Source organism: Poecile atricapillus, chromosome 5, assembly GCF_030490865.1.
Source record: "Poecile atricapillus isolate bPoeAtr1 chromosome 5, bPoeAtr1.hap1, whole genome shotgun sequence".
NCBI classification, from domain to species: domain Eukaryota; kingdom Metazoa; phylum Chordata; class Aves; order Passeriformes; family Paridae; genus Poecile; species Poecile atricapillus.
In genome coordinates this window covers 3,587,563-3,612,562 of record NC_081253.1, presented here as the reverse complement: position 1 = coordinate 3,612,562, position 25,000 = coordinate 3,587,563, and the positions used below count along the sequence as shown (strand labels likewise).

At 41.9% G+C, this 25,000-nt stretch overlaps 1 protein-coding gene across 6 annotated transcripts in view; it reads right to left on the bottom strand.

Annotated features, from left to right (window-relative positions):
- ZEB2 (zinc finger E-box binding homeobox 2) overlaps positions 1 to 25,000 on the bottom strand; it is a 116,542-nt gene that overhangs the window by 1,823 nt on the left and 89,719 nt on the right. For all 6 annotated transcript variants that reach the window (XM_058840502.1, XM_058840500.1, XM_058840506.1 and 3 more), the window contains 7 exons: positions 23,970 to 24,041; positions 17,723 to 17,911; positions 16,814 to 17,028; positions 14,218 to 14,326; positions 11,362 to 13,331; positions 9,200 to 9,380; positions 1 to 196 (listed from right to left, as the gene is read on the bottom strand). The exon at positions 1 to 196 is cut by the window's left edge and continues 1,823 nt beyond it. In XM_058840502.1, the coding sequence (XP_058696485.1) occupies positions 1 to 196; positions 9,200 to 9,380; positions 11,362 to 13,331; positions 14,218 to 14,326; positions 16,814 to 17,028; positions 17,723 to 17,911; positions 23,970 to 24,041 (2,932 nt within the window). The remainder of the gene's footprint in view (positions 197 to 9,199; positions 9,381 to 11,361; positions 13,332 to 14,217; positions 14,327 to 16,813; positions 17,029 to 17,722; positions 17,912 to 23,969; positions 24,042 to 25,000) is intronic.

Below are 25,000 nucleotides of genomic sequence, written 5' to 3'. Positions count from 1 at the left end.
CTCTCCTCTGCCTCTCTCTTACAGTAGGAATACCTGTGATTCATGTGCTGTGAGTACGACCCCGAGTGCGAGAAGCGCTTGCCGCACTTGTCGCACTGGTAGGGCTTCTCCCCGGAGTGCAAGCGTGAGTGCTCGATCAGGTGATGCTTATGTTTAAATGCTTTCTTGCAAATCTGACACTGGTGCGGTCTTTTTCCTGCAAGGAAGGACGAGAGGACACATCAGCAGCACGAAGGAGAGGCTTCTTCACCCCTTGTTCCCCCTCCACCCCCTCGATATATTCAAGCAACACAATGCTTGAACCACCCCACTTTCTTCTTCCCGCTGAACCACCCCACTTTCCTCGTCTTCTTCCCACCAAACCATCCCACTTTTTTCTTCCACTGCAGAAGCAAAACAAAGAAAACCCAAAAACACAACAACAACAACCCCACATTTATGCTACAACTTAGGGTTTGCATGGTGTTGATTGTAGTAATTTTACTCAAGCAGCTCAGGATAATAAAGAAAATGACTCAGAGAGCATCAATGGAAAACTGGCAGCTCTAGCGAGCAGCTGACACCCATGAAAATGTTCGAAAAATATCCCTGTTTATAAATAATTCTGCTGACAGCATCACATATACGCCGTAGTTCTTTCCCCGCCTCGCTGAAGAGATTAGCCTGTAGAGAAAGCCTTTGTTTCTTAAAGTTTTCTTTGTTACACGGCTGATGAATAGCAGGAAGCCAACATCTTATCTCTGTGCCTTCACCGGTGGTGCCACACAGCCGCAAGCCAACCACTGGTCAACCCTTCCCCACCTGCAGCACCCCAAGGTGAGCCAACACGGATTCCCTTGGGATGCTCCTGACAGGGCTGGTGACAGCAAGAGAGAGCTGGGACTCGCTGAGTCCATGAAGGGCTTGCTGCTGGCAGGGGGACCTGAGCTGGACCCACCCCAACCCACCCCAGGGGTACCCTCCTCCAACCCTTGCCTGTGGGAGGAAGCCCTCAAGGACAGAAAGACATTTTTCCCCCAGCACGTGAGCAAATACAAATACATACATCTGCCACAGAAGCATAAGGGGTTTCTAAATAAAATGTTGTCAGCCACTCGCTGAGTGCTAAAGTGGTGTTAAGCTGCAGAAAACAGTATTTCCTTTGGCATTTCAGACAGTTTCGAACCAATGTTTGAAACTCAAAACCAGTGCCAAGCCTAAACACATCTGGTTGATCCCAGGCCACAAATAGCACAGGAATGCCTTCAACACCTTCCAGAACTGCCATACTGAAAGCTTAATTCCAAAATAGAGCTGACAAAAAATACTTGTCAGCATGATGCCACACGACAAAACTCAGCAAAGCATGATGCAACCGTGAGATATCCAGACATAACATATGGTGCAAAGATTGGAATTAGTGAAGACCGATCACCAAACTTAGATTGCAGAAGGCAAAAAATAAAATCAAACATTAGTACCTTCAGCCAGATTTTTCATTTGGTTTTTATTTTTTAAATTTTAGAAATGTCAAATTATAATCTAAGTGTCATTCAGCTGAATGGTGCAACCATACAGGCAGATATAGTGCCAATGGGTCATTATTTTATATTTCATGCGATTTTTCATGGATATTAAAATCCTGGTATTTGGTGCCTGAAATGTGGATCCCTGCTTTGCATGTTCTATTGCTAGAGCAGATCGTTAGGAACTTATTAGTGAACTGGCCTGATTCCTTGAGCGTATTTATCATGCTTAGCTCATGCAGCATGTGACCAGAACAGGAATAAACTTCACACCAGAGCTCTTCCATCCTGTCAGTTGTGAAAGTGTGATATTTCTTTAATTTTAAAGAAGCAAAGGTGGGGAGAGGATGAGTATGGTGGACTGCCAGCAAAGAGCAAAAGGCTAGGAAACACCAGCATGGAAGGAAATCCAGCAGGAAAAAATATAAATGCTTTCTGATTACTCAAGGATCTCAGCTTCCAGGAAAACTCAAGCTGCTCCTTTATAAACCTGATTTTTTTCACTGGGATATGAGAGCACAGAAAGTCAGGCAAAGAAAAACCTCCACTTTCATTGCAAAGTTGTCAAGAATGAATACCAAGGACTATGCTAATTTTTTTTTCTATCCAGTCACAGCTACCTTCAAGTCCCACTGTGAAAGTTCACATTTAATAAGGTGTGATTAACGAATCCTCAAGGAAGCCAAAATTGTGTTATGAAATGAAGGGGAGATCTGGCAGCAAGGAAAATACAGGAGAAACCACAGCTAAAGTAACCCAAGTAACAGGGAAGCTAGTAGATGCCTGGAAATTAGGGCTCAGACTGCATTTCTTTGTAATAGAGTTTCCTAGGTCTGCACACATGCAAGGTTTCTTTTTTTTTTTTTTTTTTTTTTGCTTTATTTCCTTTTATAGTAAAATTGAAAATTCAAACTTGATCTGTTGAACTATAGCAGCATTACTTGGACAAGCGGTTTCCTAAATCTGCATTTCTGCCAATTTAACCTGTTGGTTAAAAGTCAAACTCAAAGAAAACCCTGGGCTTTGAGCTATAAATGTATTTTGGCTTTCAACTTCCAGCCTTGACCTAGGGGTGCACCAAATCCAGGGCTGGAGTCAGCTACCTGCGATTCAGGGCACAAGTTTAGCCACGAAGGGGAAATCCCAGAGTCTTAGCTCAGGAGATTTAAGCACGATCAAGTCACTCACTCAAATTAGCTTAAAATCCCAAAGCACTCTCAGCCTAAGCACTCTCAAACCCCGGCACTGCCAGTGGAAAACCCTCACGAGTGAGGTGGGAGCTTTCCCAGTGCTACCAGCACCCAATGGGATGAACCTCTGTCCTGACACAGTTGTCCTGCTGATGACCCTCAGAGCTACACATCGATGTCCCCTCGCTAGTACCTCAATAATTGCTAATTTTGTTTCCTTTTCACTCCTTGCAGACTTTCTGCTTTTCCTCAGCACCTTTTTAGTGTCCTCCTCACTGAACTGCCCACATTATCTCAGTCCCTCCTTCTGACTTACTTTTCCCTAACATCGACAAGCCAAACCCTTGTCTTGTTCCACTTCACCATCACTTCTCCATTACTCCGAATTCCCTGATTTTTTTTTTAAGGCACACTACATCTGATGTCCACTACACCCTTCTCTGTCCCATCCTGGGAAACATTTGAGGTCAGATTGGATGGGACCCTGAGCAACCTGGTCTAGCTGAAGGTTTCCGTGGTCATTTCAGGGACTAGATGACTTTTAATGGTCCCTTCCAAAACCCAAACCATTCCATCTATGATTCTTGCCCCACAGTTGTGCTCCATCCAGCTCCTAGCACTTTTTCTTTCCTCAAACAGAAGTCAACCACCTCCACTGCTCTCACCTGCCTCCACCCACCCTTCCAAAGGCATGGGGATATGCTCATCCCTCAGTCTTTGCCTGCTTTGCCACACAGATGCAGCCTTGCATGGAATCATCCATATTTTATAAATTAATTTAGAAATTAATAGATTAAAATACTTCATATTTTCATATTAATTTATGCTGGTGCTAAAAAGGCAATGCTAGAGCTATTTAGTCTACCACATGCATATCAAGACCTCAGTTTTGATCTGAGGGAACGTGACAGCTTGGGCAAAGTTCTTTGTTCAGACACCACGTAACATACCTTAGCAGTGCTTAGTGTGCAGCTGTTACAACACTAATTGAAATATGTTTTTAAATGTATCAGGTTTCTGAATATTTGAAGAATTATTTTCTTCCCCTCATGTGCAAAACCCAGCATTTCAGCCATTTAAAATGAGTCTTTAATCCCTACAATGTGTTAGTAGGTCATAAAATAAAGCTGGACTGAGGTATTTTACACTGGGGATGGGGATAAGTCTGCAACTGTAGGTGGATAGGGAGGACCTACAACTTTAGGAAATCATAGGATCCCCAGCTGGTTTGGGTTGGCAGGGACCTTAAAGATCATCTCATTTTACCCCCTGCCATGGGCACTAGACCAGGTTGCTCCAAGCCCTGTCCAACCTGGCCAGAGCCTCACCACCCTCACAGTGAAGACTTTCTTCTTAATATCTAATAATACCTCCCTAATGTCTAATAAATCCTAATACCTTAACCCACTCTTGTTCATTCTGAAGCCATCATCTTGTCCTAAAGCACTGTCATGCAGTGTCACAACATTGATAACATCACTGCCATAGAGATAAGTCAAAAGGAAGCAGATTTGACATCCCACCCCGCAGCTTGTATCCAATCCCTGAGATCCCCCATGTCATCCATGGGGGCTGGAGCTAGGAGAGATGGACCCAGGGAAGCTCACGGAAGGGCTCACCAAACACTTGTGTTCTGTCAGATGGATGAGTGACGTAGATGTTACGTTTTGCAATGGAATTAGATGATAAATCTCTCTCAAATATCTGGAGGAAATGTTTGGGCTTTTTTTTTCCTTCATTGCAAAACACAGGTTCCCATGGGGGCCCACGCTCAATCTACAGAGGGGAAATTATAACTAATCTGTTTGCAAAGTCTCTAAAATTGCATTTCTGTTAAAACAAGACAACAACAAAAACATATCAGATAGTAAGTATCTCTCGATCTTCCTGGGCTAAAAGTCTTTGACTGAAAAGCTGTGCATTTCCCATTTGCAGTGGTATAAAAGTCATAAGACATCAGATCACAAGCTGTCACTGGTCCCAGACTAAATATCACCCATTCTTTGCCTAAGGCAAGTGGGTCTCTTTTCCATGGGAGGGGGACAAACAGAAATCCCACTCTTCGGAGGAGAGAAGGAAATATTTTTGTGACAGTTTGTTTTTATTTTTTTTTTAAGGCAGTTCCTTTGAAGCTGCTCGAGGGTTTGGATGTTAGATGTAGTCCCAATGGAGATGGATTAGTGGCCAGAGCATAGCAAAGCGGTCAAAGGTGCAAGATAAATGCAATTTATATATAATTGCCCAAGCTGCACCTGTTCCATTTTCAATAGGAGACCTTGTCTGCAGACACAAACATAGAATATATCCTTTTTTTTTCTTTATTTGAGTGTAAAATGGGGAATTCTAAACTTGTATCAGAGTAAAGCAAGAAAAAATAACCTTTAAATAGCATGTAAATTTTTTATGAATCAAGCTCTAAATAAAGAAAACTCCCAAGCTGGGAATTCAAAATACTAGCCAGAGAGAGCTGATTTGCTACCAGGCTCAAGAACAATATTTAGTTTACAGAATCAATCTGGAAATAAAACTAGTGCTTGCATCAGCATGAAAGCTACAAAAATAAAAAAGAGGTCTTAATAAAATATACAGTGGAAAAGGAAAGGATGAAAGCCCCAGCACAGCTATGAGGCCCTCGACAGCCCGCACAAGTAATAAAATAGAATATGATGTAATATAGAACAACAATGAAAGGATTTTAAATTTCTAGGTAGGATTCTGAAAAACTGTTTCCAGCTTTTGTTGCAGAGCAGACTTGCTGAGAGTTCCCCTGTGAAGCTACAACAAAGCCGGTGTGTGGCAGACACGGGCGTTGACGAGGGCAGAACAAACATTAACCTTCACCTTACTCCTCCATCTCTGGACCAAGTTCCAGGATACTTCTGTATTTCTAGATGCTCCATTCTGTTTGCTCTCCTGCTCACTCACCCACTCCTGGCCCCCTCCTTATCAGCAGCACAAAGAATTTATTGCTCACTGAAGCACCAATGCTTTGCCATGAAGGCAACCACCTTCTTCACCTTTCGTAAGGAAAGTGTCTTGAACCTTGTGCTAAGCAGCTTGGAAAAATCTGAGATTAGACACATCCCATATTGGCTCAACTAATTTCAGCCTGTCCAAATTAGGATGAGTCTGTAAGACTCCACAGGAAAATCATGTGAGCACTGAATGCCTGTGCTACCTGCCATGCTCTGCACCCTAATTACAGTGCTGCATCCCCTGGCTTTAAGGAAACAGGACCTTGTGAAGCTCGAACTTTAAGAGGGACACATAACTCCTCTAAAAATTCAATGGCATCCCAAAATTAAATTGTCAGAATTTGGTTCTGCAACAAACAGTGGCCTCTACACTAAATTTCAGATGAGCCAGAACCAATGCAATTCACTCGTTGCAGTAACACAATAAATTTTCCTTCTCCCCATGAAGCTGAAAGCTATTACAGAATACCACCAATACTGCACAAATTAAAAACTATGGATTGTGAAATCTGTGGCCCTTTTTCTACTGTGTTCCAGCTGTGGCAGGCATGGTGTACAGAGGTAATCACAGAGCTCTTTGTCCTGAGGCTCATCACATGGTCCTACCAAAAGTTCTTGGGTTGACAAAAAGAACTGGCCAAATCCTGTTCTCGCCGTGGCATGGAAACTCAGCTCCACTGCAACACCTAAACATTCCTGTTTTCTCCTTCACAACACTTGATCAACAATAAACAATAATTCAGACAGCTTATGTAGTTTTACCTGTCAATGTTTTACTTGAAATGATTTCTCTGTGATAAATTTTTAGGGGCCTCTGCCTGACTCTTTTAACCCTTGTTCTATCACTGGCTGCAATAGGTACATGGACCTTGAGAAAGGGTGACAAATAAAAATCTGATTGTCCCAAAGTTCTAATAAAACACATAGAAACACATTTCTATGAAACACATAGAAACACATTTTTACACAGAAAAAAGGAGATTGTTATAAACAACATCCATTATTTTGTGCTTCTCCAGGAAAGACAAGGAAGCGTTCCAATTCCTCCTAAAACATGTATTTAATGAAACTACAACAGGTCATGATCTGCTGCTCAGAAAACAGCAACACCCTGAGAAAAAAGGGTGTTTTTTTCTCATTTTTTAGGTTTCAAAAAGTTGTTTGAAAAACCTGGGCCTGCATTTACAATGACCCCAAAGGCAGAAGAGGGTGTTACTTTCAATTTGGTTCCTTCCACTGAACATGGACTGCAGTTTCACACCTATGTTATCAATGCAATTACAAGCTCTGCCTGAAACTATCAAATTAATTTGAAATTCACTTAAGATGCACCTGAGCCATCAGCCAGAGTGCCAGTGAGTGCAGTGTGCCTCCTGAAGTCTGTGCATGAGGTATTGGGGCTGGCCCAGCCAAGCCCTTCAGAGCTCCCAACCACTCAAGCACTGGCATGATGCACTGAGGCTCCATAAAAGCAAACACATCCCTGATAATAGTACTTCCCACTTTATCCAGTGAGCTCCATCGCAGAATATCATGAATTAATATTTACAACACCCCAGAGAGGCGGGCTGGTATCATTTCCCTGTGTTTCAAAGATGGGAGAAGGTGAGAGAAAGCTGAAGCAATTTTCTGCAATTCACAGAGGAAGTCTGTGGTGAGGAAGGGGAGAGTGCAGAGCTCTCACTGCCTGTGCCTCTGCCACAAGACCATCCTTCCTGTCCCTAAATGCCAGGCTCCAGCCTGATATGTGCTGTAGTTCTAGCGTATTAAATCTGACACCCTATACATGTTCTGGATCATAAGGCTGAGTCCCATAAAACTGATGGACGTGAAGTTTAGAAGCCAAAAGGGACAGAGGAAAGAAGCAGCAGAAGAGTCCCTGCCTTGCAGCTGTGTGGCATTTTTCTAGGCAGTAGGTTCCCATGCTACTTCAAGACCATAACATATTTTTGCTATTACGAATGCAGTTTATTTTGCAAATCAAGGTGATTGCACACATTTCAGCTTGTCAAATTTTCAGCCTTTCAACCATATGTCTGTCGACCTTATGGACTACCAACTTTATGGGATTCAACCATATGCCCAGATCCTGATATATATGAAGGCCAGTTCTAACATAAGAGCTTTACAGTAGTAGTGTAGTAAACCATAATGTTTGCAGATGGCTGTAATAAAATCATTCAGGAGAGGAAAGGTGCAGGGACGTAAAGCCTTCAAAGCTTCTTCTACTGAATAAACAATTTGATCTGAATAATGTAGTGGGAAGCACATTCTGCCAGTGAACTGGCTGATCTAGTCCAAAATGTTGCTTTTAATTTTCTTTCCTAATCCCACGTGTATTTTAACTTCCTTTTGTATTTTCCTATGTGGGATTAGCTTAAAATTTGGAAGAAAAGTATAAGAAGGAAAAATAACAAAGTAAAGGATTTTGGTTTAAAGGCACAGTCCGCTTCTGAATTGTAAATTTTTCATCTGTGAAAAGCCAAAGGGTTATGTGGGGCCTGGAAGATGTATTAAAAGAGAGCTATAAGGTTTTTACCCTCACATGGTGAGATTGAAGGATGATGTGATTTGCTTCATTTCCTGAAGCGGGACTCAGCTTTCAAAGTTAAAGCAAGTTTCCTCCTGAGTAAACTTTTTCTAACTCTAGGAAGTTGGAGTTTGGTTTATGTCCTGCTGCGCAATAATTCAGATGATAATTCACCTTCTCTTTGTCCAACATAATTTGATATCTCTATTATTTGGGAAGCTCCGGTCCCATTTTCCCCTAACTGAAACATGCTGAGCCAATGTGTGGCCCTCAGAGAGCTCTGTCCTGGCTGACAGAGGGGAAGGGAGCACTATCTGTAAGGGGAACCATGGCCAGCATAGGTGTGATGGAAGATCTTTTTCAAACCAAAGTATTTTTTAAGCTGACAGTGCGTGGTGAGCTTTGGCAAGCTTCCTTGAACTAGACAAAAATCACTTCCTACTCAGGAAAGAAGGGAACCTTCCCTGGCCATTAACTGGGAAGTGAAAGAGTGAACTGCAACCTGCTTGTGCTGCTGGTGTGCAAAATCACAGTGAGAGGAAACCCCCTGAGCTGTCGACTTTCAGATAACTTGGCCAGAGCCAGGTCTCATGCTGCTAACATCAGTGGCAGTTTTCCTATTGGATTAAATGGAGCTGGGTCAGATAGTGTCTAAGAAACAAGAACACTGTCACTCTTCCTTCCCATGCCAGACTTTGTGCTGACCAAGCTGCAGTTCTTTCTGAGTGCTAGGGCCTGTCTTATTTCAAGAGGGAATGAGATGAAATGCCTGAGAGATGATGATTGCCATAGCACCTACCAACATTCACCCCATCACACCCAACTGTCCTTCACCAAGCAATAACCAAGAAAATAACCAAGAAAAATTTAAAAAATAGGTCAGAACAGAGCAAAATAACTTTTTGAGTGCCTCAGCACCTGCACAAATGAACTCATGAAAGACTGTGAAGAACGAAGCATGACCCTCAATCCTGCCCTCAGCGTTCACAGCTGCCCTACCTGTGTGCTCGTATTTGTGTCGCAGCAGGGAACTGCTCTTCTGGAATGTCTTGTCACATAAGTCACACGCATACATGCCACTTTCTGTCTTCTTGATCTTCTTTCGGGACAGACAGGAGTCGGAGTCCGTCATGTCGTCAAGGCCGGACATGTAGTCTGGGGTTCCATCAAGCAATTCTCCCTGTGAGGGAACCACTCGTCAGCGACAGCCGCTCCCACCACCAATCCTGCCCACCAACCATCCCAGGGAAGGTAAAATCATGCCTCAGTGGTCCCTCTTAGCTTAGGAATATGGATAATGAAACTACACATGATGGAAAGTATGGAAATAACAGGGAGCCTCCTATGCCTCAAACCAACCTTCTGTCTTTGAGCACTCTGCAGTAATGTGGTTTGCACAAACCGAATCAACACTAAATACTTCCAAGAAAGTGTGAAGGGGAGGCTCTTCACGGCCAGCAAAAGGTATTATATTATTTTACAGAGGTAAATGTAAGCAACAGCTAAGGGATCATTCCTTTCAAAATTCCAAAACTTGGATGTATTCTGTATCTGTAGAAAGGTTTTAATTGAATTTTATATTTAGGTACAAATGTTATTATTATGCAATCCATTTAAATGTATGTCTCCCGACTAAAGGCCTCAAGCTATATTTTTATATTTAATTTTGTAATTTGAAATAGGGAATATTAATAACACTTTTTATCAATGTTCTATCTATGTTAAAACAGCCTTCAGCATTAAGCAATAATGAATGTGGATCAGTAAATTATTAAATTTCTTGATATTTATTTTGTCTCGATCCAAAGAGAGTGCAAACTTGCATGATAACATACATTTCCATTTGCTATCACACAGTTCAGTTTTCTTAGACTAGGTTTGCACTAATTAATATTAGAGAAGATTAAATAGGCTTAAATACATTTACAAAGAGGGCAGATGTACTGTAAATTGGAATAGTGGAACAGCTGTTATGGAGGTGCAGTGCTATTTATGCTCCTATTGTGCAAAGAGGGATTACAGTCTGTAATGTAAAACCGTACCTGATTTTCACATTTGAAACTATAAAACATTTACTAGTCAGTAAAATTACTAATAGACGGTAATAGGACATGGGGGAACAGGCGCAAATGTAAGAAAAAATTATTAATCTATAATCAGTTAATCTCATTTAACTAAACTCTGTACATTACATCTGAATACACCCAGAAAAAGGCTATAAAAGTACAAGACTTCTGTGGAGCTGCTCTTCACTTCAGGCATGCAAGGGACAAAATCCTTTGCTACACCTGTGCTGACTCTGGGATGACCTGAGGGAAGAATTGCGGGTTGTATGTGGGCATGAAGAAGTGCTGACCCAGATTACATGTCCAGGGAAAGACTTTGTCTGCGATTAAGGGCCCTGGCTGTTACCTCTCCAAATAATTTCATTTAATCTCTTGGGTTTTTTCAAAGCTGTTCCAGATGACTGGCAGGATTAGAGGAACTAAGAGTCTGGAGAGAGCAGTAGGTAGCCCAAAGGAAGGGACTATGGGCCAATGTGTTTTATCCCCCCGACATTAGTGAGAAGAGAGGACAACTTTCCCACGAATGGTGGGTGAAAAATCCCCCAAAAATATGGAGAAGGGAGCTCTGAAGGCTTTCAGTGGATTACAGTGTCTATGAGGCTGTGTGGACCTCCACTTACAGGGAAACTACTTTGTGTCCAAGTATGCAGATGACTCCAAAGGGGTCTCCCATTGCTCCTTTTCTCTTTGGTGAAATGTAGTTATGTCCAGAAAAGATAAATTTCCCTACAAAGTTTCCTTTTCTTTTTCTCTAGGATACAACTTTTTATGGACATTATTATTATTATTAACATTATTATTATTATTATACTACTATTCAAATCTAATGAGAAATGTCTGAACTCAACGGAACAAAGGTCATTATGCCTGCTCAGATTAATTGATACTGCTTCTGAATCCAAGTAGAGGTACTCTTAAATTAACTGCAGTTTATTTTCCTACTACACCATGACTTTTCAAGCTCAGACTTAAATAAACTCTGCTAATTTTGTTGGAAATGTTGACTGTCACTTTAGGCTTTTTCTTCTTTAAGAGGCATACCACAAAATACTGAATTCTAATTTTTCAAAGGAGAATGCAGTTGAAACCATTTACCTGAAATCCTTGTTTCCGCTGGTACTTTCTCCTTTGCTGCATATCGGCAAAAGTAGCTGCTCCAGTTGGGTAGGTATAGGCCATATGTGGTAGGAAGCTCATCTGATCTAGTCCTGGGTATGGTCGCAGCCCAGGAATACTGGTCTGGACTGGTGGCATAAAAGTGGCTGGGGGAAATGCGCTCTGTGGTGGAAGTGTTGTGTATAAAGGTTTGGCACTAAATGGGTTCATACCAAATACTGGGTTAGTGCTTTTATCCAGATTATTTGAATTAGAAAACTCCTTCTTGATAAAAGTCAAGTTCAGCGGCTCATCTGAGTTTTCAGATGATGAAGAAACACTGTTGTGTTCTAATTTTACACTATTAGATTTTGTTTTGTTCTTTGTGGCTATAATACTTTTGGGTTCCTTCATTTGTTTTGGTAAAGACAAGTCCAATGGCTCAGCCTGAAGCTCCTCAGAAGAGAAACTGTTTGGAGTGTAAGAACTACTGTGGGAGTTTTTAGAAGATGTGGAAGAAAGATTTAAAGGAGAAGGAGTATTGCTCCTAGAGTGGTCCAATTTATCAACTGGCTTAATATTGGTAAAATGAGGAGGTTTTGTTAGCCTGAGAGGAGTATCACAATTAGTAACACTGTTATGGAGTTCAGCTATAGATGGTGAAGTTATAGAGTCCACAGGCTTTATTTGAGATCTGGCTGACAAAGAGTCTTTAGTGGCAGTGTTGTTGGTGGCAGCCAGCGCCACCTTGGCACTGGCCCTTTCCAGTGATGGTGACCTGGAACTTGAATACTGGTAGACTTTTCTTTGTTCAAACCATTCCTTCACAAATTCCTGAGGAAGGCCAACAGCAATGGAAATTTTCAGTAGTTCATCAGAGTTGGGTTCCATATTCATAGCATAATATGCTTTAAGTACAGACATGTGGTCCTTGTATGGGTTGATGGGGCTAGTCATTCCTTTCTCAGAAAGTACTGATGACAGAAAGAGGGTTTGCTTATCAAACACTCCAGGTTTGTTGGGAACCATGTTCTCATGAGGCTGAAGGACTGCCTTGATTTCTTCGTTCATTTTACACAGGTAACGCTCATGCTGATGCAACGGAATGGGACCAGGAAAGCTTTCTTTACAGAACTGGCATGAAAATGGAGTGGATACATTGTGGTTCTCTATCATCTTGTCTTCAGTTACCAGGTCTATTAGGGTTCGCAGCTTCTCTTTTTTAATGTTATTGAGCTGCCTCCTTGAGTCTGTGGTCAAGCTCTGGAGGCAAGCTTTGGCTTCATTGACTTTCTCTAATGTATAGTCAATAATACTTTTAGTGGCACCATTATGACTTACTACTGGAAGACCCACGGGGGGAATATTGGGGGAGGTAACTCCTTGTTCCTCGGCTTGAGAGCATGAATCCTTCATATGGTAAACCTTCAACTTGGAGATCTCTTCAGCCTTGCAGTCCATTTTCTGCCTGGAAACCGTATTGTCCACAATCTGTAGGACCTTCTGCACCTCGCTTAAATTGCTGCCTACCGCAGGAAACCCAAGCAACGGTGCTTCCATCCCTACACCTAAGTGCTGCATTGGACTTTGAGCAGACGCGTGAACTCCTAAGGGGCTGGTTGCTCCAAGTCCACCATTCATAAAAGGACTAGTTGCACTAAACCCATGTGAGGCCATAAGAACCTTGTACTCATTGAAATCTAGTGGTTCTGTTTTAATTTTCAGTAGGCCTGTTTGCTCAGACATACTAAGTGGTTTGCCATTCTCCAGCTTGTTTCTCAGCTGTGTGATGGCTGAATTGGTAGGAGAGGAAGATACAGAATTTGGAGAAGAACCCGTCTTGATATTGTTTCTCATTCTGCCATTTACAGAGATTAAACCAATACACTTCTTGCTGCTGATGTGCGAACTGTAGGAGCCAGAATGGGAGAAACGTTTCTTGCAGTTTGGACACTCATATGGTTTTTCACCTAAAATGATAATTAAAACCAAATATTAATTATCATTCTTGCTGCTATAATTGCAAGAGATTGCATTTGGTATCTAACTGATCACCTGTGTATCCAGTGATTAATAGGGAAATATTGATTATAGAATTTTATAGGAACATAGGAACATGGCAACACACAAGCACTGCTTTACCCGCTTCTTTCTACAGATTTTGGGGTCATTATGGACCCAGGGTCTCCAGGTGGCAACATCCATCAAAGTGTGAGATTGGGTCCAGACTGACCAGGGCAAGTCACAGGAGTGACTTCTCTTCCCTGTGGGGAAGAGAGCCAAATAAAATCAAGACAGTTCAAATTTGATTTGTTTATTTATTTTTTTTCCTCCCCCAAAATGGAATTTTCACCAGATACGAGCACCAGCATGAGAAACTGAGTCCTGATGTTAGAACCTCCACATCAGTTTGTGCCTGGACTGAGCCTGGTGTCATTTTGTGTGCTGAATTCTGCATCAAGTAGGAGAGCCAAAATGCCCAAGTCATTCAATCTGAGAGGCTTGGCAGTTTCTTGTTATCTGAGAATATGAGTTGTATTTCACTCAGGGGGACTTTTTATTTTGGAAAATATAATGGACTCTTCAGGTTCCCACTGCACAGCAATGAATGAAGGCTTCTGAGCTCAAACTGCCTAACAATCTTTATTATTTGCAGGAAGCTTTACTATTTCCAAATCTTTTAGCGAGACCATGGTATTAACAGCATGATAAATGAGGATGACTCAGATATCACTTATGAAATACCTTGGTAGCTCCAAGAAGCCAGAAGCAGAACTGTGTAAATTTTAAGCAGTCTTTAAAACTCAGCTAATTAAACAAAATGCAAATGAGCACACCAGCACCTCCGCTACTCACCACTGTGAATTCGCAGGTGTTCCTTCAGATGGTGTTTATATTTGAAGGCCTTGCCACACTCAGTGCATTTGAACTTGCGATTGCCTGCTCCTTGGGTCAGCATTTGGTGCTGGGAGGAAAAGAAGAAAAAATAAGAGATACCAACATGAATTTTATGCAAGAGAAACCATGAATTTCAAGCTTAAAGACAAAAATTAAATTAATGTGACTCTGAATTCGTCAAGCGGACCACAAGGTCTGCATGTACATTTATTTGTCTCATCAGTGTTGCAATAAAAATCAAAATGTTGGCAGTAAACCGAAACAAATGAGAAAGTACTTTCACATGAGCATTCGATATTTGCTTTAGAATTATTTCCTAAGTCTCTCATCAGAAATGTGTTGCTTTAAGGTATCTTACAATGAGAGAAACAGTTTTATAAGAAGATTTGTGGCTCTTAATATTCCTAGCAGATTCTGAACATGTGGGACTCAGCTTGTTTAAAAATTCTGTTTACTGCATGTGGAGGAAAGAGAGAAACACTGTCGTTAGTGGCATTTCGTGTAAGATTTAATTCATTATCAAGCAGGAGAGACTGCATCTTCAGCATAAGCTGCTGCTGGAAATGTTTTTTAAAATCACAGAGCAGCAGGAAAGGCTTGAGCTACCTTTCGTGCCATGTTTTCCCCCGGTGCTCTTCTGAGGGGCGAGGGAAAGTTGAAAGTTAAAAGTGGTGTAAAGATATAATCAAAGGCAGCTGACCTTTTTGCAACAAGCAAGGAAAGCCCCATGACTTTGAATTTGGAGAGAAAAAAACGATTAATTAAAAAATAATTTTTATCTTGATAATATAGTGGTAGCCAGCCACTCTGGATGCTCAAGGTAGGAGGTCAGCCTTTTGCGACACAAAAGCCTTTTGCAGGAGCAGGGAGGGGAAAAAAACGGGGCGTGGGGGGGGGGGGGAAGGAAAAAAAAAAAGGCAGCGCCGAAACGGTATGACAACTGCGAGGGTGTGCTGCCTCTTCCCACATTCCTGGCGAGACAGATGGTGTTACATGGGACACAGGGAGGTTTGTTCAAACAGCAGCAACCTTCAAAGATCAAGCAGAGCCCAGCCCGCCGCGCGCCATTGAGGGACCCGCGCTCATATGTTGCTGAGTTGCATAAACAAACAGCAACAGCTGTTTTGTCTCCCCCCATCGCCCTCTGAGGACTACTATAAACTTTAGTTGTGCCACTGTTAATATGATACAATCATTTTAATTTACTAATTGTAAATGCCATGAGCAAATGAGGGGACTTTTCAACACCAAAGCTACCATTCATAATGCGCCAGTACCAGCGCGCTCTCGCATGTGAAATTTCAGGCAGTTACGTTGGATAAATATCCAGGCGGGTTTTGTTCCCTCCCCTGGTGTTTTTAATGATACGAGGCAAAAGGAAGAACCTTACAGTGTATCAGGTTAGGAAAAATATACATGGGAAAATGTGTTTGTCTACTGGAAAAGTCATGGGAAGGAAAGAATAGGAGAAAGTGCTTTGCAGTCATTTATATTGATTTAAGATCAAGCAAAAGATATGGTTCTCTTAAAAATGCTAATTGCAAAAATTGCGTGATTAGGAAGATGTGTGTTTGCCTAACTGAATTTACCTTCTGCTGAGAAACCTACCAAGAGAAATACAGATGATTGTGATTTTCAGGTTTTTAAGAAAAATAAATCCGGCATAAAGCCTTTATAATTTGACACAATGCGCACATCTATTTGTTCAACTTTTAACCACGTCATTTGAGTTTCCCTTACAGCCCTCTTTAAGATGGGTTTTTAGAAGTAATTCTCCAGCTAGGAGCAGTTTTCCTGCTGGTGTGTAAAGAATTTTGTGGCGCAGGTCTATCACCAGCCCATCTAGGAGCACTAGGGAAGCTCAGTCACCTGTTTGAGACACCAGCATTTCCTTAAATGTGGCACTGATATAATATTACACGTACCCCATCGAGGAAAAAAGGGCTTTGATTTATTGCAGATACGCTGCCGGGCTACACAAATGAGAGCAATGCCCAATTCTAGTGGCACAATCACAAATGATAGCCTATATGTACTGTCGGAAGAGTTCTTCTCAAAATGTGTAATTATGTCTAACAAACGATTATACAAAATACGCATAATTTCATGTGATTGAAAAGGTTACTCAAAAAGTAATGAAAAAATATTAGCAGATCTTTTAGTATGTCTTGGAACTCCTATTTGCAACACTGCAAAGTAAAACTAGGTGAAAAATGGAATTAAAATTGCTGAGATGTTTAATAATGTATAATTAAAATGCTACAGTTTCATTCACTTTTTGAGGAACATAAAAACGAAACTAAAGTCAAGTTAAAGTGCAAATAAAATTTCTAAATTAGAAATTAACACACTCATTCGATCGTGAACATAAGACTATTAAATCATATTAGAAGAGACCATCAAAAAATCATTTAGACCTCAATTAAAGCTATTACCATTAAAAGATCTGCATCTTCAAAATGCCATGAAAAATTAATAATGATTGCCAATCAAAGCAATATCGTTTCTCTAAGGGGTTATTACAGAAGGAAATCACTTAAAACCAGCCCCCCACCTGATCTGTCCCTGGCTTGTGTGTCACCATATGCCGCTCGAGCTGGGTGCGGTAGGCAAACGTGTAGTTACAGAGAGGGCACGAGAAGTTCTCCTCGTTCTTCTCGTGGCGGTACTTGATGTGCTCCTTGAGGGACGTCAGGCGCTTGTAGCCCCGGTCGCAGTAGGGGCAGGTCAGCAGTTGGGCAAAGGCATCTGGAGTTCCAGGTGGCAGGTCTGCGCCCCGGGATGGGGAGGGGAAAGAGAGGCAGGCCAAAAGGTCAGCAAATCAATGGCAGCTCATGGGCTGATTGCCCGGGATGGTATGAGAGGAATCGCCGCAATCTGCTGCCCGGGAGGGAGGGACGGCGCTTCCAACCGGCGGCGGGAGGCACCGGCACCCGCGCACGCCCACGGCAGACTCGCAGGGCCCGCTCTGGACCCCACCGGGAAATTAATTATGGGCATCACTCCTCCCGCAGACCTGGCTGGCTGGAAAACTAAGAAATACTTTTCCTGATCAATTGGCAATTTGCATTCCAGCCCCAGCTCATTATGTTACTTATGCCATTGACCGAATCCTTCCTACTGACTCTTCTCCAATTATTTATCAAGGCGCTGGAGAGCAATAGGCTGGCTACTGTCTTTTGTTGTGTTAAAACTCTATTAAAACTTCCCAAACTCCCAAGAAGAGCAGCAGCCCTTCTCCTGTTGAAATTCAGCTCCTCAGTTCACCCACCAAATAATACAAATGTGCTGACTAAAAAATCACAATACACTGAAATTACAGCCCCAATCTTTGCTCATGAAATTCCATGCCGCTGCAGCTGTTCTTCAATTTTTAAGGTAAACACCCAGGCATGTAGTGCATTTATAATTGCAACAGCTGCACGAGGTCAGGATACTGGCTAAAAATGAATTACAGCCTCACCATTTTCTTCTTGCCCATTGACCTCTGGAGTGCCAAGGCGAGACAGTTCCTCAGGGGCTTCAGGGTAAATAATGGCTGTGTCGCTGCGCTGCAGGTACTCTGCTATGCTGACTGCATGCCCATCTCCTTCCTCCAGTTTCCTTTTGGCAAAATATTCCTCAAAGTCCGACGTGCAATTTGCGTTCTTCACTAAAATAAGAGGGGGAGAAGAAAGGGTGGTTAAGTGCATCGTCCCAGAGAGCTTGGGCCAATCAACAGTGTTAGAAGTTGAGCAGATGTACTGGAGCTACAAGGCTGGGGCTGCAGCTGGATCTTTGCTCTCATCGGCCTTGCTCCAGCTCCCAATAAAATTAATGTGGGCTTTCCACCAGTGTGGATGGAAGTGAGGGCGGGCAGTTAAATTAACAAGAACACGGGGCTCTACAGGGCAGTTGGAGAAGTTTATGAGGCTTGGGTAATGCAGGTAATCTTTCATTGCTGGAACCTGAACAACGTTCACGGGGCTCCTGGGGGTCCCACAGCTTTTGGCATAAGCACAGCTCAACCTACAGGGCTGAGCTCAGCTGCCCCTGGATCCCACAGACCCCGAGACAAGTCTCCATGTGGGCAGAAGGCAGTTGCAGGTAGTAAAAGACCAAACTTTTCTGAGACAGCCTCAGGCTGCTCTTTGTCAGGCACAAGAAGAAAACTGCTCACATCTTCCTGCCTTTTCTTTCCTCCCTGATAAATTAACTTATAATGAGAGAATGGGTTGTTTTAAAAACTTACTGCTTCATGATTTCTGCAATAGAACCACATGGTTTAGAACATAAGAGGGCCACCAAGCCCAAAAACCACTTTGACAGTCCATACAAGAGTTTTCCTTCTTTTCTTTAAACATAACCTCAATTTTTTATTTTCCATGCAATGTTCACGAAACATAATACATGCTCAGCCACAAAGCATCCTATTACTAAAAATGTGCTTTTCTCCTCCAAGTATGACCACTGCTTACAGGAAAGATCTTAAAACTCTGGGATGTAATAGACAAATAATAATATAATTATACTAGAAAAGGGGAAAAAAAAGGAGATGATGAATTTCTTCCTCTAAATTGTGTTTCTTTGTTTATTAACAAGTATTGAAAGACACAGTTGGTGGCAGGGAACTAAAGATACTTGTTTTTAATTGACCATAAATTAAAAGAACAGCTTATGATTGATTAATTTTTTAATGTATTTCTGCTGAGGTGAAATAAGAAAATGAGGAAACACCATGAACTATTCTGGAGTTCATGTAAAAGTAAAATAGTAAACAGGACAATTCTGCTGTCAGTGATGCTGGGGAACAGCATAGAATGAACACATGGAAATCAAGGGGGTTATGGTTTGTAACCATTGGAAATGAGAGACCAACCAGCTCCTTGGTATTTAGAAATGGGTAAATGCTTTGCCTCAGTTTCCTATGAAAATGCAAGGCAGTGATACTGGGAGTGAAAATGAGACATGACCTCTGACTGGGGCGCAACTGGGAGCCTGCAGTGCCTGATTTGAAGCTCTGATCTCGGCGTCATCGATAAAAGTAGATATCCGTCTCTGTAAACCTCATCCCTTTAGCCGATAAAATCAAATCCTCTGGCTGAGACAAATTTGCCCTATTTTTCATATGAGCTGAGCAGCTTCTCAACCGTTCTGCAGTATTTTAGTGACAGTGACCAAATGGCACAGGGCATGGGACTCTGGTTGTGGAAGGAAACTTCTGTTCCTATCACAGTGGTTCTGTAGTGAACAGCTATACCACCACAGAGCTCCTCTTGGTCCTACTGCAGCTCCAGTTACAATTTGTTATCAGCATGAGAAACAGTTCTCCTCTTTCAGCCCCAAAATAAAGCAGCTTCTAGAGAAGGGGGGTGTGAGTGTGGAGAAGAAGACAGAGTACTTTACCTCCATTTTGTTCTGGGAGAGAAATATAACAAAATGGTGGTTACTGAGTACACCTTATGCACAAGAGCATCACAGTAGGTGTGGGACTTCTTGTTTTTATCAGAAAAAAAAAAAAGCTGAGGCTTTACTTTTTATGCTATTAATCTAACTTTTCATTCCCCTTTTATGCCTAGATCTTCCCAGTGCTACAAGATCATCTACTCTCTGGCTTAACACTGCCCAAACTCCTTCTCTTGTCTTAGCAATGGATCCAAGGAAAACAAGTATATTTTTGGCAAATCTAGTCCATGAGCCAATAAGTGCTACCTGTGAAGCAAGGAGAGGGAGTTTTTCTCCAGAAAGGAGAAATGGAATGGCTCCATAGGATGGTTCAATGTGTCCCTTTTCTCCTCCAGGTAAACTAGGGGAACTTGGAGTTTGCAACTGCATTTATAGGATTAGGATCCAAGCAAGGCCTGAGTTAACATTAGGAGCTTCCATCCCCAACTCAAACCCAAATGAGGTTCTTCCTTCATGCCCCCAAGTCTGTCTGGAGGCTGATCCAACAGGCTGTGGAAGACTGCTGCAATATTACCGACCTTGGTTTCCTAATTCTTAGGATTATTTAGCTTCTATGTCTGTGCATGCAATCCAGGAGCTAAAGCAAATGTTTATGTCTATATTATAAACCCCTAAAAACAAGGGGATTTAGTGGAAAAGCTGATATATCCTTCACTGAGGCAATACAACCAGTGCTGAAATGCTGCAGATTAACACAAACAGTGAAGGGTGTCCATGTGGGTCTGGTTTCTCACCAGGAACGTTACTGACAATTCAGACATGGCTGGAAGCTCACCCAGAGGTACTAAAAAGACCCATCTGACAACCATTAGGTTTCTCTCTTGACTTCTGGGTGGAAGACTTGCTTCCCCCCTCCATGCCCTGATTTATTTTCCACGTACAAAGCCATGTTCCCAGTCTCCTTGTGGGCTGATATTGCACACACACTGCACAACCCCTCCTGCGAGGCAAGAATTTCAGCGAGATCTATGGTGGGTGACCTCACCAAATAAGTCTTTTTTTAATTAATTATTTGAGCCTGGAGAGCAGAAATATTTTCAGCTCCAAAAGCTGATGTGGCTGTGTCACATAAAAATAAAACACATTAAGGAAAGCTATCTTTGGAGGCATTTAGGAGCTTTCAAGATAAAGTGGGAGAGAGGTCCAAGGAGCTTGGGAGACCAGTTATTTTGTGTGGGAACTTGTCCTGTGAGATGGTGATAGCTGCCCTTAATCGCAAACAAAGCTAATAAAACCACAGCCTTCATTAGCCAGGAAGTGAGAGGCCCTCATTGGTACACACAGATTACAGCCTGAAAACGGCCTGTCCTCCAACCTGCCAAGTTTTGGTTCTGTTTTCCTCCCCCTGAAAGTTTTTCTTTCCCTTCTTTAAATTATGTTAAGAGATCTTTACTTGAATTTTGTCAGATGTTACTAATCGAAACCAGGAATCTTTTTCTGTTTGTTTACAGGGATTTTTTAATCTATTCTCTGCAAGCATCCCAGTTGCAATAACCATAAAAGGCAGAATAAAATAAACCGTAAGAATTTCTTCATTCACATTTTAAAAACCTCCTCTGCCAAACATCACTTTTTCAAGTCCCTATTGCAGAAATCCTCAGAAATATTTACAAATTCATTTAGCAGGACCAAAATCCTAAATTTTCACCCTAATGGTCACTTCTGCTTTTTCACCATGAAGCTTCCATGGCTCATTATAAAAATGAAGCTGGTTGATATATAGATAACAACACATCTCTTTAAGTACCACTAGGAAGTGGCCACTCTGACAATAGCAGAATAATTTAATAATGGAGACATTTTCTTTTAGTTTTCTTTCTCTAGTAATGACATTTTGCAGAGAATTGGATGCTAAAAGTACACCACAGATATTGCATTCACTTACAGAAACTTTCTGGTTGGATGTATGTTTTCATTGGGTTGAGTCTCAGCCTCACCTGAGCTACTTAATTGAACATCAATTTTAGATCCCCTATAACCTGCAGGGAAAAACTGAAGCAAAACACCCAAAACCTATAGTGAGGCTGAAGAAGAAAATTTTGAACACCCCCCCCAGACTATCCAGGAAGAGGGGCTCAGGGACTGATTTCCTCCCTTTCCTTGTTAAATAATGGTTGAGGCACCTCACTGGGCATGAAAGGGATCTTTTGCTCCTAATAAAGGAAACTACAGGTCCTCATAGCCACCTGGCATCTCCCACTCCAGGTGAAAAGATTGGCATAAGCATTAAATATATCAGAGCATTTATTATGCCTAGGTAATCTGACATTGCTCTCAAGACTCTATGGAGATTGCAGCAACTAAAGAAACATATTCTACCCAACCTGACAAGGCATCAGCCTCCACTGAAAGAGTCTCTGAACACCTCAGTGAAAAAAGGCTTGAATTAAACATTTTCAGAGCAACTCGTGATGGTTATTTGAGCAAGTCTCCCATCATAGCCGGAGTAAAGAGGAGCCTGGGACTTGCACAGGACATTTGGGGAAGGAATTGATAGAATCAACACACAAAGAAGCTCCTGCATTTTAAATCAGACCACCAAAATGCAAAACACTCCTTGAGCCATGAGTTTACAGTGCATCAAGCAGGGTAGGGGTAACACTTATTTCTTCCATGGAAAACTGGTTCCAGTAGATGCAGGACACCCCGTGGACCCCACTCCTCGTTAGCAGTGGGGCTGTGCCAGAGCTCAGTGGCACCCCCAGAGAGATTTTGTGGTGCTGACGATGAGCTGGCAGACAAGGACAGCAGATACTGGAAGGGAAGGGACTAAGAGGACATGAAGTCTTCCCCTTCAAGCAGACTACACTGCAATCATGAAAGAGTCAAGGCCTGTTATGGTAGGGAAAATATGTACAAAGGAAGTCACACGGACTGATAGGGGACCTCAAAGGCTCTGGTAATGGTAATTCAGATAACCATCAAGCCTTGTTTCTGAATCAGATGTCTTTTAAAATCCTGTTTCTCCAAGTGCTAAGCATAATTTGTCACTTTATTGCCGTCTCTTGGAAATAAAATAAGGTTTTGAGATACATATGTAGCCAGTTCTGCACAGCAGCATCATTAAGTACATAGGTAATGATGAACTGTGCCTCAGTGCCACCCTCCTTTCATGCATAATAAATCTAATGGATAAAGTAAGCAGTGACACAGTTTTATTTTCCTATTATTTTCCCCCTCAAGAATGATAAAGTAAATTTCTTGTGTTGCTTAATAAGAGCACTGGGGTTTTATGTGGGTGTTACCAACATTAGGAAAGTGTGAGTAATAAAATCCTTCTGAGACTTTGGTACCACCTTTTACAGTAATATTTGTGGAGAGTATTACCTATGAACTAAATTTCATAATGGCATGCATAGAAATGTACTTACACTAGAAAACTCTTCCTTTTAGCTGTGTAAATCTATCTGCAACATCTCAAATTGTGACAAAATGCAGAAAAAACACTGGGTGATGTATGGCATTCAGCTGTGCTGAGGATAGAGTGGGGCCTTTGGAAAGAACATGGCAAACCCCTGAATTCATTTGGATTAGAAAATAGCAACAGAAACCTTTTGCTGGTTTTCTCTGCTAGAGAAAAAGAGAGATGGCTCAGAGGTGATGCCTGCTAAATATCTTTGTCACAGTTCTTTTGCCATCAAATGCATTGATTTCTAAGAAGAGGGGAAAAAAAGAGATGTAAAAAGTGGTAAAAAAACAAAAGAAAATTGCCAGAAACATTATAATCTCATAAATATGCATCTGAAGTGTGTGTGTCTATAGATCTATGTAAGGGGTCTATGTGTGTCTTGATGACAAGATGTTTTCAATCTCTGAAGCAGTTTACTCTGTGCACCACCCAAATCTGGGGCTGCCAAGGAGGGTGCACCCCATCCTATTATCAAGCTCTTCGTGCAGCCTCTCTTATTAAAAGGCCGCTGTACCTTGGCCCAGCTACTTTAAACTGTCCAAGGTTCACCCTGCCTGGGAAAACATTTCCTCACACTGCACAGAACTATCTGCCAAGGATGCAGCTACAAGGAGTTGGGGATAAAATGTTGTGGGACACAGGAGGGGTAGCAAGGACTCTTCACTGCATGGATTGGTCACTGCACTCTCAGGATCAAGTTGGGAGGGGAGGGAAATTAAAAACCAGGAGAATTATGTCAGTATTTTCCAATAACTGAAAACAACAAACAGATTGTTTTGTCACTCTCACTCTCCATGCACAGATAACTCTTTGTGATCCCAAAGAAAAGTGATGCTCACTCCATGCAAGGCCTTACCTGTACCATTGTTTCCAGTGGTCTGAATTGTGGCTTCAGGCCCCATAGTGTCATAATCTTCCTTCATTTCTTCTGTGAAATAAAGCATGCACACTTTTAGCACTGGCACTGGTGAATGAATGGCTCACAAAGCTGGGGAGCACACTGCGGTGCCGGGGAAGATCCCGCTCGGGGAAGGAGAGAAAGGGGCTGTTGTGGACCTCTACACAATGGCTTTGTTCTGGGAAGTGAATGAGTTCAACAGTGCTGGAGGGACGGGAACTTATTTACTTTAAACATGACAGAGAGTGGTGGAAAACAGAACTATTTGTTCGGAGTAAACGAAGGGCTTTTCCCAATATCAAATCTAATAAGCAGTCGGGTGAGAAAAAAGGGATTTTTTTTCTTTTTTATTTTTCCCTACTTATTTAAGAGAAATAATCAGTTAACAGACACTGTGAGATCTATACCTGGAAGAAAATGCAAATGTAGAAGGAAGATGTAAGAGCTTGTATCTCCCTCTCTATCTATCTATCACCACACAGATCTGAGCTGTCACTGTCATTTTAACCTCGTTGAGGCACAGCAAGTATTAATATTGAGTGGTGCAGAAATGTGACAAATCTTCAACTGTGGGCAGTTCTTCTCTGCCCCTACTACTTGTTTGCATCTTCTGTGCTGACAAAGTCTGCCTTTATGGCCATAAACTGGGCTAATTCACATGCAAATGAGCATGATATGTGTAAAATTATTTATTGTGTATTTTTATGGATCGGTTCACTTTCCACGAACCTGGGGGTTCAGAGTGAATAAAAATAGCTTTTAGAAGAGGCTCCATCACTGGGGAGAATACTTATTTTCCTGGATGTTTCAGCCTGCCTGGCACTGCCTGTCAAACTTGGTTTCTTGCTGCTAATTTGTTAGTTCTTGTGCAACAGGTATTCACACATGCAGCCTGGATAGGATTAAACCTTCTAAAGGGTTTTCACAGGCAAAAAAAAAAAAAAAAATATACAGAGCTTTTTTTCTCGCCTTTTCAACTTCTAAATGCC